This window comes from Buceros rhinoceros, unplaced genomic scaffold (assembly GCF_000710305.1).
Source record: "Buceros rhinoceros silvestris isolate BGI_N320 unplaced genomic scaffold, ASM71030v1 scaffold2686, whole genome shotgun sequence".
NCBI classification, from domain to species: Eukaryota; Metazoa; Chordata; class Aves; order Bucerotiformes; family Bucerotidae; genus Buceros; species Buceros rhinoceros.
The window spans coordinates 12,266-29,883 of NW_010419170.1; the positions used below are offsets into that span (position 1 = coordinate 12,266).

Consider the following 17,618-nt stretch of genomic DNA (forward strand, 5'->3'; position numbering starts at 1 on the left):
GAAAGAGGGAGGCAAGGGAGAAAGAACACAGTGACAAAAATAACTTCAGCAGAGAAGCAGGAGCTCAGACAGCTCAGCTTCTAGCAAAACAGAAGGGGTACATGTCCCTTCACAAACTGGCATTGCAAGTACAGTCCATGACATTCTATCCTCACCCAAGCCAAATCTTCACCGTAACAGGATTTTACCCATTCATCACTAATACTTGTTACCTTCTCATAAGCTTTTCTTTTTGTTTCAGAGTCCATCCAGTCATTCTCCTTTTCCAGCATGTCAATAAAAGCCCAGCGAATTCCTTCAGTTAACTCCTCCATCTGCAAAACATTTAGCAAACCCCTCCCCAGTAAAATATGCCATGGCAGGATCACTATAAGAAAAAGGGTTGGTGCATGCAGGAGAAGTGGATTTGGTTAGACCATGAACTACTCCAGATCAGACAGAACCTGCTGTTCTTTCTTGAAGGCTAATCATAGATCACTATAAGAAAAAGGTTTGGTGCATGCAGGAGAAGTGGATTTGGTTAGACCATGAACTACTCCAGATCAGACAGAACCTGCTGTTCTTTCTTGAAGGCTAATGTTGTCATTTTTCTCCAGTCCTCAGATACTTCTTCTGAAAAGAAGTTTCTTTCCATTTTCTTTTCCTTCAGGTGTTAACACAAAACCTATTCTTTGCTGATCCTTCCATGTCACAGCTATGAGAATGTCTGCCCCGAAATCATAAAAGATACTGGGATACTTGCAGTGATTTGGGGAGATTTCCGACACTTTAGTTCTAGAACACTAGCCCATGGAGAAGAAAGAGCCAGGTGCAAGGCATTTGCACAGCTAGAGTCTTTTCTGCAGCGAATCTGTAGCCTTGTTTGGTTTATGTCAGACTGAGACACGCCTTACTAATACTGCCACAGGACTGCGCTTGAGATGACAGTATCATGATCCACACACAAAGCAGTATCCAAATATTCAGTCTGCGTTTAGCCATATTTAAGAAGTACCTCCCTTTACTTACTGCAGGGGTGGAGGCCATGGCTCACAACACTGAGCAGCCTTACCTGTTTCTGCGGTCCTGAACCACCAGTGACAGCTTGCATCTGGGCAAAGCTAGGAAAACCTACAACCATTTTAGCTTGGTGGCTTCTTCAGACACCTACACAAAGCCACGACAAGCAAGTAAAGAAAAAAATTGGAGTATTTACCGAGTATGCAAGCTAAGAAAACCTTGAAATGACAGAAGACAAGAAATCTGATGGCTAAGATGCATTGCATCAGTCTAAAGTGTGGAAGTGCCCTCACGGCTGTGCGTGTGTCTGGCAGCACAGACCAGAAAGATACACACCATCAGCTGCTTCTGTTTACATCCAGAGCTGAACCTCGTGAGAGGCAGCCACAGAGAATACTGAGAGCGCGAGGCAATTCGGGGGATGCGCCCACTGCCTGAGTCCTTCAGCACAGACCAAACCGCAGCCGAGGCAGCACAAGACATGACAGATAATGAAGACTTACTGGATCTTTGTGTTATCAGTTATGTTACATTTAAAAATAATGAAAATGTCAAGTGCCAGAGTTTTATATGATTTTATTCTGTAGAACTAGCAGCTCTGAAATGTCATTAAAAGTGGGGACTAAACCTTGGAAAGTAATGTTACCTTTTGCTAACTTGTTATTTATATATCAGATATATATTTTAATCTGGAATTGTTCTTTATTTGCGGTGGATCCAGGCAAAACATAGCAAAGCTCCTTCAATTATTCATTTTTTCCTACCCTTTTCAAAAAACCATTTTCTTATTTTTAGAGACAATATTGGACAACTGGAACAGGTCTAGCATTAACTATGACTAAACAGTCAACATTCACATTAAATTGCATATCAGGGAATAGGGTAACTTAAAGATATTGATGACAGCGCACTGACTCAATTAACTTAGTGCGCTAATGAGGTGAACTCCCTGTATTTGGAGGTTACAAGTTCAAACTCCAGCTCTGCAGCTGGGCCCTGGTGTATACTTAGTCTTTATGCACCAACCGTAGCTGCAGGGGGGCAGAGGGAGAAACCTGTTCCTGCTATCAAAGTTATTACTGAAACTGCTCAGGCATAGCTGTAAGAAACACTGCAGGCGCTCTGGGTTAGAAACAGTGCTATATTTAGACACAAATAATGTCGTTCTTGATAAAAGGAGAGAAGTAGGAAACATTACTGACAAAACATGGGAAAAAAGAATCCATATTATCCGTCAGGATTTGCTTATCATGGACAAGATACATGCCATGAGCCAGGAAAAAAAAAATCTGTACAAATAAAGAATGCTTTTCTCAGATGCTTTCTTACTGCTTGAGAAATAGAACCAAAAAACCAGTGAAATGGAAACAATAACACCACAAGCTATTAACTTGGAAAGCATACTTCTAAACGGATTGCAACAAATTTCACCTGTATATAATTTTATCTCCATAGGCAGTTCACTATAGATCTTACATACATTTTTTACTATGGATGATATTGTGAATTTGGACTTAATTTTTCAAAGATTTGGTCTGAACGGAACGTACGTGCTAAGAAATATTTTAATTAGGTCACATTTCAACAGAAAACCATTCTCTATCAGCTTCTTATAGTTTTCCCTCACATACACAAATACGAAAAAAGTGTCCATCCACTTTTTACAGTGCACACTTCTTACAGCCCTGCTCTTCCCCACTTATTCTGCACAGAGGAAACACTGTGTATCCCTGAAATATTTTTGCCACTAAACTGCCAAATAGCACATTACAAAGTCGATCAAGAGGCAGGGGACTGAAAAGCCGGATTTCAGAGAGGAAACTCCAGCTGAAAGCAAATAGCAAAAGAAATGGAGAACCTCTCCCATGGAGAGGGAAACACATGTCAAAGATTTGGACAAGTCGGATCAGAGTGCTGGTGTCTCTTACACGGAGTCCTTCCCTGATAAAACAGTCATACTAGATCAAGTCAAACAAACTCTGAGCCAGGGCAGTGCAGGACTGTCATCCCAGTGCAGGATGCTCTTTCATAAACGGTCATGCCTTTCCCACACCAAGAGCAAGTTCAATGACTAAATTATTTAATTTTAAACTCATTACTGTTAGAAAATCAATAGCTGGAAAAGCAGATACTGGGAAATCTTATGAGAAAAATACAAACTGAAAATAAATCATAAATTATTGTGAAAGGTAATTAATCATTTGAATATGTTTTTAAGAAAAGTGATAATGTAACTACATTCAAAGTTTTAGAACAAGCTTGAATGTCCAGATAAAGCTATTCTCTGCACTCAGCAGCATGGAAGAATACTTTCCTTCACTGTTGAGCAAAAAACGATTTGAATCACAAATATAGACTCTCATTATGCAGCTCTAAGCTTCCCTTAATTTGGGCCGGGCATCAGTCACACTTTTCTTGCTTAGAATACAGGTGTAGCACAGTCAGATATAAAAAAGTAGACCTAAAGCAGAGATACCTTGATCACCCTTAACTAGTAAGAACTCTGCTACCAAGAGTTACACCAGCTAAACCACTTCTCACGATAGCACTCACTTCGTTTCTGCACAGCCTGGCTGACACTACTCACACAACTAACGGTGTTCAGCCTGGCTTTGATCTGGCTCTGTATTTGTTTGAGAGGTTGCACACGAAAGGAATGCCAGTGCTCACATAGAAAGGTGACATTTCTTCAGGTTTGTTCTATTTTCTCCCTGGTTTTGTTTGTTTGTTTTAATTCAGAGCAATTTTAAGAATCTTGTCTCTTTTTAAACTTTGGTCTAATATCAGAGGTGATCTTGGAGGAGGAAGCCACTAATACAAAGTTTCTAGACAGAGATCTTGGAAGACTCACCATCTCTTTCTTGTCTTCTTGAAAATGGGCATTCACAAACATCTTACCCACAACGTAAGGGAGTGCGCTTTCAACGAGGTCCACACATTTATCCCACTGAGGCAGCAAAGTTGTGGTTCCGTGGATCACCTGTTGACCGATGCATGTAGCATGTCACAACATACAGTTTTAGAAGAACGAGTCTGCACCCACATACAGTATAGTCTACAGAATATTTGTCAAATAGCTACCAAAAGGAAATACTAATGATACTTTACAGTCATACCAATTTTCATCAAATGCTATGACAGATCTTTTGAACTCCACAAAATAGCTGTAAGGTTTTAGACTGTGAAACAGTACAACAGTAATGACTTAGAAAGGCTAGGCTTAGAGGATTCCTTACAGGAAGGCATTCCCTAGCACCAGTTTTAGACTAATATTGGTAGCCTTTCTGTGTTAAGCGGAGAGCCACTTTCCTTTAGAAAACCCCTGCTCTGAGATATCTCCAAAAAATGTTTTTCTCTCTCCACCGACTAGGTGAAAAACTTAGGGAGATCATCCACATGAAAATGAGGCCAGTCCATCCCCTACAGAGCCCTCCACTGCCTTATCTGCGCTAGCTAATGGTGGCTAATATCAGCAGGTGCACGCACCTTTTTGCCAATTAACTGTACGATTACTCTTACCATGGCTTGTTGCTTTCAGTCCCTTTCCCAAACAAAATATTTTCAGGAGAAAGTAGGTTTGAATGATCAAGAACACTGAACGTTGAATACATGTTTGTCCCCCAAAACTTCACTCCATGATATGAAGGACGTTGGTAGAACAGCTTGCGTATTTTATTAAAGGAATAGTGGTTAAATAGACATTTCCAGACTCTGAAGATGTCCCTGCACCACCACAAGTTTCAAGAGACATAGTCAAGAACATTCAATGCACCACTGAACAAGACGAAATAGAGCTCAAGCACGTTGTTGCCTTCGTTTCTGTTTCTCACAGGGAGGATGTTGTTACCGATGCTTACCCAGTTAACGTTATATTTTCTTGTCAAGTTCGTTTTTGCAAAAAGTACATAAAAAGAAAAGACAAGATGGGTCCATGTAAGCAATAGCTGATTTAAGCAAATTGCTGATTTAAGAAACTGCTTTTGTTTTCAAGATTAAAAAAGTTCCCTTTTCACTTAAGGAACTTCTTAAGCTTTTCCGCAGAGAACAAGCAAAATCCCAGTCCAGAACTTCATGCCTATCAGCTATGTAAAAACAAAGTACAGTCAACAACAGACCAAATCAGACGGGGTAGGGATTTTGTCCTCTCACAAAATATACAAGCCTCCTAAGCATTGATCTAACAGTTCTTGAGCCTCTTCTTTTTCTCAGTCTTCTCCTCCTTTGAGTCCAAGATTAAATTTCTAGCAAATCTGAAGGGTTTGGATTTGCAGTTTTCCAACAGGAAAAGATTTCATCGGAAAATTCCAGAGTAGCTTAACCCTCAGCTACTGAAGGTCAGATATTTTGGTATTTCAAAGATTGATTTCCTCCATCGAATTTTCTGTAATTAAGCTTAATCAATGACTCATACTTAAATACACCAGTGAATTGCATTTTCAAATGCTTTTTATTAATACTGTATGTGCACTAATAGATTTTCAATGACAGAGAGAACACGCTTTCTGTAAGAAAACCGCATTAGCCAAACTAATACATAAAACGGTAACAGTTTCCTAAACAGAGCCAAATTCGATATTAAACTCCTTTTCCAAATTCTTCAACCCTCTTATATAACACAGCACTCAAAAAAATTAAGAAAAAAAGATAATAACAGAGAGAAGAACATTTATCTCCAGGATCCAAGCAAACCCACTCTAGAGCTTTTTCCCAATGCAGAGGAAGAAGGGGAGTCACGGTGTTAGTCATCAGAGCCTGAAATTCCTTTCAAAACCTCTGACTACGCATCAGGCATAGAAAGAGTCAGGAGACAGAGCTGGCTTTTAGACTGTGATATATTACTATTACAACATAATAATTATAATTATTTTGAGGGAGGCTTGACTGTAAGGAGGATGGAAAGGCAGCAGAGGCTGTGAGACCAATAAAAATAGAGCTGAGAGGAATAGATTGTATCTCACGGGTGGTTTATTGGTATTTTCATTACAACAGTCAGTTAGAACTCCCTCAAAATAGTCCTCCTAATATTAATGTAGCACTCTCAACCACAGGACTCCAGGTAGTGACAGTGACTATAAATAGCAGCTTTCAAGCCCTCCCAGTCAATTCAGAGCTTAACACCACACTTAGCCGATCTCTTCTCCAGGTGCCACCGCACATTTCTAGGACTCAAAGCGCCAGCACAGAAGAGCTGCTGATAGTTGCTGATCTGGTGATCAAAGCACTTTCTCTGAGTCAGCAGGTTTGTTCTATTTCTCAGCTTGAAGTTTTTTTCAAGGTTTTTGACCTCTCTGATGCCAAGATTTCTATACGTAAGCTGTAAAAGCCACCAATAGAAAATGAGAACCTGGTGAAAAAACCCTCTATGTTTATGATGGGTGAGGCTGCCTGAATTAATGAATGAAAGAAAAATATCCTTTGCTTTAAGGGTCACTGATTCACCTCATGGCCATGTATTTTTAGTGGTCATTCAATGTTTTCTTCACTTACCTGCCAAGAGGTTGGTTGGAACTTTTATGATCCCAAAGTACCTGTGTGTCTTTAGTCCTCCAGCCTCTGACTGGACAATCTGTTCAACAGATGGATTCCATTTCTCATGTTTTGTCTGCTGACCTGTGAAGTGTGTTCCCCTGAGCTGTTTACTGTGCTTAACTTCAGCTATTAACTATTAGCTATCAGTATTTACTGCACTTAACTAACTGTCCACCTCCAGGTCCCAGGGCCAGATGAAGGGAATGAGCTGCTGACTCATTGCGCTTACTGCGCTGTTACGTTTTCACCACCACTTACATCAAAGTCTTGATGACGTTGTTAATAAGCATTCAATCATCTTCAATTAGATTTCTCCCTAAGGTTCTGGAGAAAGTACCAGAGCTAGTCACCATATGAAAACGCGCAGCAGCCAAAGCTTAAAGTTTCCTTCCAGGAATTCTTCTAGGAATAGTGTAACTCAGTATTACGCTGCAGACTGGCTGATGGCCAACATCAGTCTATTGTACCTGGCTAGCAAGAAATGTCCCAGGAGGGGTCACAATTAACAGACTTGTACTGTGGTTCTGACAGGCAGTTTCTCACATTTTGCATGAAGAAAATGGTATCTTTAACAGGACTGATTTGAGTATGATTTCAGAATTATAAGAGATTGTCTTCCCTGTGTAGTTTCCACCAAGTTACTGGAGTTTATTCTTAAGTACGCGACCAGCTCAGAACTATTCCACAAGTACTTAAGGAGAGACATCACAGTGGTTCCAGTTAGCCACCTGCATGCCTCACCAGGGAGGACAGATCACCCACATCTCCTGTACCACATCACTGGCAGCATCACGTCAGCCTCCTGTTGTCATGATGCCACTAAGCAGCTAATTTTCCTAATGACAAACAAAGTTCACCATCTAAACTAATGTGGCTTGGTACAAGACAAAGAGCCTTTCAGTTTCAGTTTCACCTTTGGTTTGCTGAAGAGCCCTCACACTGCCCACAGGATTATCAGGGTGGCTTTCTGCTCAGAGTTCACTCAATCAAATATATGTGTTTTACATAATACTTATATTACTTAACAGATAATCAGCCCTGGTGGTCTCATGGCTTGTGGTCTTCTAGGGCTTCTGTAACCCAAAGCTGGACGGCACCTGACTGGCTTTTTTGTGGAAATGACTGGTGTATGGAGGTGATAGCGCTTGTGTAAAGCTGGCACTAGAGCAGGAGAAAAGTTTGACCAAGCTTAGAAAAGCTGAAATCTTGGGCTTTTGTTTTACCATTGCTATACTCATGCGTGCATAAACAGCAGGTTTTTTCAAAAGCTTAGATTTGGGCTACATGGCTTTGGCTTGCAGGAATAGCACAGGTCACAGCCCTGGCTCAAAAACTTGAGAGCTTTCAAGTTTCTGCATAAGAACACTAAGGTTTTTAAAGGGGAGGTCTCAAAAACTCCTTGATATAACCTAAAAGACATTTTTTTTAGTGTCATATACAAGAATATGTATATCTTAATTGTTCTAGAGGGAGTCTTCAACAATAAATAGTTTACTCAGGAAACTCATCCAGCACGGAAAACATTTCATGTTTTTCACAGATATAAGCAAGTATATGGGAAACAAATATGCTATAAAACGCTACAAAAACTCCAACTTACCCGAGAAAATTCCAGCCATCGATACTGAAAACGTCTACTGAGGTTAAACAGCCTTGAATAAACCATCCTCCACACCAGATAGTTGGCAAGAGTCCTGTTAAATCAGACATTTTTATCAGACATCTAACCACGTATGATGTACCACAACGCACTCACAGAAATATCTCAACAAATACGTCCACCGAATGGTGGAAATTTCTCCTTGAAAATCAAAAAGTGATGTGACCTAGTTAATAAACCCCTATTACACAGAAGAATCTGTAGGAATGCAGCCAGTTAAGATACAATTGCACTGTGTTAAGCATCTTTGAGGAGACATGTAGAGGGAGATATATATGTACATAAACACGTAACTAGCCCATCTCTAGTATGTCATTTTTAGGTAACGCTTTTTTCAAGAGGGAGTTTTCATTTTCCACAGAAGTGGCAAGAACTATGTCATAATAATAGTTGTATAAAATTTCTATCCAGAAATAAGTAAATAATTGGTGTTTCTTTTGTAAATCAAAGTGAATGTTATCTCTCCTCATTATTAGGACACATAAATTATATCTATTCTGATTCATAGATGACAGTCCGTCCCATACATACTATCAATATCTCATATTTGTATCTTTCATTGAAAGTTATCAATATGCTTTTAAAAGTTCTTACTCTGCAAAGAGTTATTAAAGTATTACCACTCTTATTTTGCAGACAGATAATTGAAATACCAAAAAAGAGAAGTCTCAATAACAAGTATCTCATAAGAACTGAAGTTGGGAGATCCAGGAAGAACTCGTTTAAGATTTCCAGGAGACTCCTTTGCTAAAACTTCAGGCACTTAACTGGAGAATTACCTCGTCTAAACTGATCTCTCTCCATGCTCAGCAGTGGCTGTATGAGGAAAAAGTGTATTGTGAAATACAAAGCCCAGTGATGGCCTACATGTATTATTCTCATTTTTTCTTACCCATGATGCATTTTGCAAGGACAGTCACTGCTCTAAAGCTATGGATATCCAAACGTTTGTTCTACACTAGGATAGACATAACATTTTGTGCAGTCCATAGACTTCTCCGTAGGGAGGAAAATGGCTCCTTTGCAAATGAAAATGCCGTTACAGATCATCCGAAAAACTCCTCATCTCCAAGAATTCCATTTCTGCAACCTCCCACTGCCAGAGCTGTGGAGCAGCACTGCTGTTTCTACAGTGTCACTCCATTAGCTTCATTCACAGACACATCCCACACTATCTCCTCCTCCAAACCATAACAGGTTATAAACACACTTTGTGGGTGTTATTTTTACAGCAGCTTTCACCTGAGCCATAACTTTTTTTGTTTCTAACCAAAAGAGGAGGCACAAAGCCTCCAGCTCCAGCGAGGTTGCTGCTGGAAGCTTACACTCTGGTCACTCATCCAGGGAGGGGATAAACAGGTGAGAATGGAGATGTTTGAAGCAAGCTGTAGCTACACACTGTCTATTAGTGACCGAGCACACGATAACCCTGTAACTCGAGCACCATGCACGCAGCCAAGTATGACAATACACCACGAGCAGACGTATGGCTGCGCGCTCTCTGTGGGCTGATCGAGACGCGCACTGGGTCTAGTCCGGCCAGGCACAAAGGCCAGCAGCCAGGGGAGGCGGGTGCTTTGCAGAGCCGCTGGATCTGGCTGCCCCTGCAGGCTGCTCTAGCGGAACGGAAGGCAGCAGAAGAACGCGTATCACATGAACCTGCACGGCAGTTGTACATCCCCTCAGTAACTGTAAAGCATACCTGAAAAAGCTTTTTAGCATGAATAATGCACATTTATAACACAGCACATGTTACAAAAGCCAAAAAACGTTAGCTTTGCTTAGGTGATGAAACTATTCGGATATAATGCTTAGGGTCATTAAAAATTCATTCCAACTTAAGAAATACCAGAAAGTATACGTTCCCCCTTAACTGACAATGTGAAATTTCCTCAGTCAACTGGATTTCCTCACTCACCCTAAAAGTGCTCAGCTTTCACTGGTTTTGTAAATGACTTCAGCTCCACAAGCCTCACAACTCTGTTTCAGGCATTTCAGCAGAGCTGAAAAGCACCCGTGCTCCTGCAGCAACTACTCTGTGTGTCTCAAACAGTGTTTATGCGAGTCCTACAGATTAAAAGGTTTAAAGCTTTCATTTCGATCAAAAGTCTTAGCTAGAAAACCTCGCTAAATAGATTGCTATCATAAACCAATTATGTGCTACAATCCAGTACTTAACTGACACCAACAAGAGAAAAAAAATTTATTCTCCCTTCTGCGTGCTGCTTGTTCTCATTTGATGGTTTGTCCTTATGACTGAGTTGGGGAACAAACCTCTGTCAAATTGGTAGTGGGTGAAAAATTGCAATTTTTAACAGTTGAATCTCAAAAAGGAAACTTACTCAAAGACACTAATATCAATGGAAATTAAAAAACTTTCGTATCAAGCGTAAGTAATGAAGACAGCAGTCATTTGCAGGAAATACCCCACAATTAGTTTAGGTTTGGTTTAACTGGGAAGGAAAAGAAGGCTGACTTCGCAAACCCAAGCTATCTGATGAGACTGTAATAATTCCTGATTGTAACCACCCTAGAACCCACTGACGCATAAAACAACAGGAAGGCTTCACGTCAAAGCCCAGAGGGGTTTATTTGCTGGAGGAGCCAACAGGGGGAAAGGTCAAGGGGTTTTGTTGTGGTGGTTTGTTTGAGGAGTGGTGTTCTTTATTTTGTTTTTCAGAACAAAACAAAATCACATCTGAATTGGTTTACCTCTTTTAGGGATGATCATTTTACCTTTTTGGCTAACTATACAAATTTTAAATCAATTGGTCATCTTCATCTGGTTTAAAAAGTGACACTTTTTGGTTACAAAATGCCTCCAGTGCATATCTTGGGGTGATTTTCATCCCTGTTTCACAAATAACTTTACCGAGTTTCAGAGAAATTAATCTTTTCACCTCTTCCAACACAAAAATTAAACATAAAAATTCTCTCTGCTCTTTTGATGAGACCAGAGCATTTGTTGTTGTAACTTTTCAGAAGCGTGTAGTACATAGTCCCCTATTCTAACTTCAAAACGACTGTTAGAGAAAGAAGTGCAGGCTCACCAATATGACTGTTACTGTGATACACACTCCCAAAGGAAATGGTAGAGAGCTTGTTTGCTGGAAAGTTAAAATTATACTAGTGCTTACGAATATCTACTAAGGAACTCTCTACCCTGACTGGGAATAAAGTAGGTTGCTCACGTAAAATTCTACGAGTTTGTAATATTTTAACAAACAGACACGGTGGCAATTAAAGAGAATAGATTTAATATTAGATAGATGGACAAACTAATTGACATTTTAAGAAAAAGATCCTTTTCACAGATTTTGAGATCTGTTTGAAAAGTATATAATTGAGCCAGGAATCAAATTAAAAGTACCGAAAACTTCTGCCCCTATTGCTCGAGGCACTAGTTCGAGTCAAATTACTGTAACTTCTCTAATTTTTCAGAGGCAGGCTAAGACCAGAAAGGAGATCTAGTGCCCCCACCTCTCTCTAAGCAAATTGCTTATGCTGCAGGAATTACAGAATACTTCTCAATTAATTGTCCTATACTGCAAAGATGAGGCAAGGTAAGACAAAGGAAACCAGTTGTTCATTCCATGAGAATGATGAAGCTGCTTCCTTCAACAGCTGCAAATGTCTCCAACAAGGACACAATTTACTGTGCTCTATTTATGGCTCACACATAAAGCACCAGCACACAGGTAACATGGAAGGGATGTAAAGGGCTCCTACAGATGCCAGCAGTCTCCTCTCCACCCTCACACGGCACAGCTGGATCTGCGCTCTGCCATTATCGCATTTATACCACAGCTATATCTACATCAACACACATCTTTTCTTCCTGTAATAGATACAAACTCCATTAAAAATTAGTTGGTACACTAAAAAAAACTGAAGGAATCCCTGACGACTTCTTATGAAAAAGGTGTGATTGACTTTATCACTAAACTCCTGGTATGACTTAGGCTAGCTAGGCCAGGGCTGATGGAAACTGCTGCAGGCTAGTCAACCAGCTTCTTGGGCAGTACTACGGAAACCCGTGTTCCTGGGCTGGACTCACGGCAGTGCTCTGGCTTGAGAATTTCAGACAGACTTCCGAATCACACTGCTGCACATATTTCAAGCTCCACGCAGTAACTTGATTTTACGCAGCAAGGTTGTCAAGCAAGTAACAGCCTTATTCTACTAAATTCACTCTACACCCTGCCAATGTGCTGTTCTTTAGTAACGTTGCCATGTGAATGATTTCACAAGTTGAGATTGTTAGCAGGTGCTCCACGGGAGCAATTATTAGTATGAGTCCATACCACAGTAACGTTGCCACGTGAATGATTTCACAAGTCGAGATTGTTAGCAGGTGCTCTACGGGAGCAATTATTAGTATGAGTCCATACCACTTGTCACCTTCATCACCAAGAGCTGCTTCTGCAGCCAGACTTAGTTTTCACACCATTCTTCCCTTCGCCTAAACCAAACTTCCTGCAGTACTTTGCCAGATCACTGAGGCATGAACCGTCTTCTAGTACCATTTTTAACAGTACCCATGCCAGTGGGGTGCTCGTCTGGGAAGGGGACACGCAGGATATTAGAATAAAAATATAATTCAGGGACAGAAGGTATGTAACTGAAAAGAATATGAACCTGGTGAAAGTACCTTCATGATGCCGCATCTCCTGAAATGGTGAGAAATTAATTCACATTCTAATCATTGATGTAAATCTAAAATTTTGGAATGCTTTACTAGATATTTATTGTAACAAACCAAATTAATGATATTTGCATTAATTTAACCTTTAAAATATCATAAGGATAATGATAAATGAGATTAGCTAAAAGAAAATATCCATGTTGAGCTTTCGGAGTTCACCCTATAAGAGAATATTAAGACCTTCTTGCTAAGAGTTTGCATTCATATAATTTCTTAATTTTCTCAGACCAGATAACACACTTACTTCTGGAGCACACTATGACATTTTAAGTAATGAATGTTTTATCTAATAGATAAACATTCTCTTTGTTATTCTGCAGTGACTGTTTGGATGGATTTTACGTACAAGAATTCGAAATCTGCTTGGGTTGAGTGTAGCGCTATTTGCCATTTCTAACATTTTATGATGCAAATTTCTTAGGGTAAGACTGAGAGAAAATGGCTAAACAATTACCAGCTGTAAGACATGCAGTGTGGACACACTGGAAATCAGGCACTGCCTTTGTCTCCTCCTCTGACATGTGGGGGTCAGGATGCCGGTCTCAAGATTTGCTGACAATGGGCATCGCCATTCTTCCCCGTCATTACTCCGGCCTCCCTCTGCCATGACACACAGGCAGGCTTAACTCCTTTTGAATACTCAGATTTTTCCTGAATACAACCCTAATGAAAAAAGTCTCCAGGTATTTACTCTGTAGTTACAGAATATATTTGCATGTAAATGTATTTGTACGCAGGGAATAACTAATATTCTGTTGTCTTGCTACATGTGCATCCTCTAAATGACTGCTTTATCCCCACCGACATAAGCAACTTCGAGATACAAAGCACAGACTGTCCAAATCATTTAGAAGACTTTCTTCACTAGGTAAGAATGGAGGCACACTAATGATATTTGTCTGAATTTCATAAAGAAAGAATGTTTGATGATCTGTAGGCAGATCAATAATTTTTTTTCTTACCATTTGATCTGTGTGTTATTTTTACAGTTACCATGAATTAATGTAAGCATTCTGTCATTGCAGACATAGAGCAACAACAATATGAGAATAATGCCTCTGAATTAGTCTCTTCTCTGAAATGTCAATTTAGTTGTGGCCGTACTGTACAATCAGCAAAGAATGATTTTTGGAGACAACAGCCTAACGATATTTTCCAAAAAGTTCAGCCATGCCCTCAAGCTGAGAGCAAATCATCACACAAATCACTTAAACATTATCAATGTTTCAAAATGGGATGTCATCTTTCATCACACTGCTCAAAGCTGTCTTGCATCCCTGTGCATATCACACAAATCACTTAAACATTATCAGTGTTTCAAAATGGGCTGTCATCTTCACATACACACTTTCATCACACTGCTCAAAGCTGTCTTGCATATTAGTCTCTTCTCTGAAATGTCAATTTAGTTGTGGCCGTACTGTACAATCAGCAAAGAATGATTTTTGGAGACAACAGCCTAACGATATTTTCCAAAAAGTTCAGCCATGCCCTCAAGCTGAGAGCAAATCATCACACAAATCACTTAAACATTATCAATGTTTCAAAATGGGATGTCATCTTTCATCACACTGCTCAAAGCTGTCTTGCATCCCTGTGCAAAGCACATCTGCTATGTTTAATCTAAGATACCTGAATTCTACAACTATCTTCTGCAGGTGTAAATGATTTCACAAGATACAAGACCATATACAAGTAAGAGCTGCTGGATGTATCTGAAAAGAGCAGCTTTACTCCAACCTGTGTTTTCCGTTAAAAGTGTTGAAACTGCAAGTTCTCCCGCTACACACAAGCTAATAGCTATATCCTCATTCAGACAAAATCAAGCAGACCTTCTGCCTAGCAACGTGATCCCAAGAACATCTGAGGCACCTGAAAAAACCAGGAAAGGCCCAGCATTTGCTGTCACCTCCTAAGCGTGGGTGAAACCATCCTAGGATCCTTACTTTTTCCTTTCATTTTCTAGTATCCTGAATAAATCTTTGAAGTACTGGGGCACACGGACGATCACATTTTCTGAAGGACCTATGTCTTTGAGCTCAGGGTAGAGTTTGGTGTCAATCACCTTCTTGATGTATCCCAGCCAGTCAAACTGCAATTACAAAAAGAAGCCTGGTTAAAGCAGATTATGAACAGAGATGATTTATTAACTAAGTTACACCTTTGAGACTAATGGTTTCAAATTTTTACTTGTTATAAATTTAGAAACTATTGCTCTCTAGTCATTACACGTGTTTTCAAACATCAGTAAAGTCATAACTTATGATAAAGTCGTGAAAGAACATATATTGTAATTGAGTACACATTCTTAATGACAGTCCTTTAACATGCTGCTCTGCACACTAACGGCAATTTTAATTATATAGGTCAGATGTTAAAAGAATGATTTTGCAATTATCCCAAACTCACCTCTGGAATCATGGCACTAAGCTCCGATATGTTCATTTTATTGTACATCACCTCACTTGTTCGATTTTCATATGGAATCATGATCTGGAGGAAAAAGAAACACACCCAAAACAAACATCAAAACAAGGATTATCTTGAAGGGACCTGCTCTTACATCATTACTGCCCATCAAAATCTCAGTGCAGAAATATCTAACCACCTGTTTTCCAAGCTTTCACGGCATTGACTTCCCTGAGGACAGCATTTAACTAGGAGAAATAGAACACGGTTCATGGTCAGTTTAATTCATTACTAAGGAACTAAATGAGCTGCATGTCATCTTTGAACACATTAGAGCAATTTTAACTCGAATTATGCTAAGAAAATGTATGTTGATTCATAAGAGGAAAACACACATAGACCATTACTACGTACTCATCCCGTCACGTCAGGCAGAGGACAGCTCCAAACTATCTGGTTTAACAGATTCGATGGGAGATGGGTGTGCTGGGAGCTCATCTAATCTTTTGTATTTGAACATGTTCTTGCTATTACCTGACTCCAGGTCAGGGGAGAGCCAGATACACACATGTCTCCTAATTTTAGTCCACCACCCTCATTTCCATAGCAGGAAATCTGGGTAGACATGAATTAAAGCATTCTCCAACCAGGCCTCTCATTGGGGTGTCCAGAAGAGACAGACCTCAGGAGTCTCTGTAGTGTCAGAGCCCGAGAACATAGCAAAATAAAACCTAAATATAACGCAAGTCCTTTTATAACTGTCGAAGGACATTCAGATTCCAAGACAGCAGTATGGTTCATAACAGGAAAACAAACCAACAGAAGATACAGCTCAAAATTTTCTCGATGTTCAGGAGAAACAAGAATTCCCAATGGCATTTCCATCCCCACTCTAGGGCAAATCCTATGGAACAGGCCGTACGTTGTTCAGTTTAAAGAGGACAGAGTTTGATGCCAGACTAACCAGACAGTTGGCAGTTGTCCAAAGAAAATTCTCCACTAAGTGTCTGCGGTTTTACTATTGCTCAAGCCACACAGAAGAAAAAATTACTTTCTTCTCCCTTTCTGCCAATTTCATCTGACAAATCTTTAAACTCTTCTTGAACCCGTTTTCTCCCTTCCTCTCAGACCTTTCCATCTTCTTCCATAAATTCAAACCTAATTGAAATCTCTAAGCATGCCACTCTTTTCTATATCTAAAGTATCCTCCCTTTATTCTTTCTGTCTCTTCCTAAGCACAAAAGTTCTTCATTATATACACGTTCACTTAAAGCGAATGCAGAGGAACACACGATACAGTAAAAGCCCAAGTAATGACCAGGATTATCTCCTTTGAAATCACAGTAAGATGTTTATACAAATTATTGTGCTTGCTAGGAATTATACAACAATCTCCGTCCCTGGACTGATGCCTAATAGCTGGATGTATTTTAGGAGAGTTATTTCTACTAAAGGAAAGTGAGGTAACCATGAACGAGTATGGCTTGTTGCATAATGGTATGCGTTACTGATCTTGAGGGCTGTTATACGATCCATGTCATCTTACGTGACAACTTAACTTACATAATTGGTGGATTAGAGCTCTGTTAGACATTCGTTAAACAAAGCATTGGAGCTACCAGAGGTAGTAATGGACCTTCTTATCACATCACCAATAAACCGAAGAAACATTTTTATTTTTTGTTTTTCAAGTCCACTGGGTCACAATGAAGTATCTGCTCGTTAGTCCATTCACGCTAGGTAATTGAAGCTGAATATTGTAATGTGTTCTCAACATCGCTGCACAGCAGGGACTCACATTCCGCCCAACCTTGGAATTACAGAATCACGGAATCATTTAGGTTGGAAAAGACCTTTAAGATCATCAAGTCCAACTATTAACCCAGCACTGCCAAGCCACCACTATGTCTTGTCCCTCAGCACCACATCTACATATCCTTAAAGTCCTTCAGGGATGGTGACTCCACCACTTCCTTGGGCAGCCTGTTCCAGTGCTTTACAACCATTTTGGTGAAGAAATTTTTCCTAATATCCCCTAAGTTCCATAACTACACATCTTCTAAATACCTCCAAGAATGGTGAATCCACCACTTCCCTGGGCAGCCTGTTCCAATGTTTGCAACCCTCTCTGTAAAGAAATTTTTCCTAATATCCAACCTAAACCTCCCCTGGCACAACTTGAGGCCATTTCCTCTTGTCTTATTGCTTGTTACTTAGGAGAAGAGACAATTCCCACCTCACTACAACCTCCTTTCAGGTAGTTGTAGAGAGTGATAAGGTCACCCCTGAGCCTCCTTTTCTCCAGGCTGAACAACC

The 17,618-nt window shown here is 40.0% G+C and overlaps 1 protein-coding gene across 1 annotated transcript in view; it reads right to left on the reverse strand.

The window, feature by feature from the left end:
* Positions 1-212: 212 nt before the first annotated feature.
* Positions 213-17,618, reverse strand: part of PHEX (phosphate regulating endopeptidase homolog, X-linked) — a gene marked incomplete at its 3' end in the record, with an annotated part of 52,655 nt that continues 35,249 nt past the window's right edge. Inside the window, exons 8-12 of the mRNA XM_010138793.1 lie at positions 15,303-15,386; positions 14,840-14,985; positions 8,129-8,222; positions 3,851-3,979; positions 213-314 (exon numbers count right to left, since the gene is read on the reverse strand). Of these exons, the coding sequence (XP_010137095.1) occupies positions 213-314; positions 3,851-3,979; positions 8,129-8,222; positions 14,840-14,985; positions 15,303-15,386 (555 nt within the window). The remainder of the gene's footprint in view (positions 315-3,850; positions 3,980-8,128; positions 8,223-14,839; positions 14,986-15,302; positions 15,387-17,618) is intronic.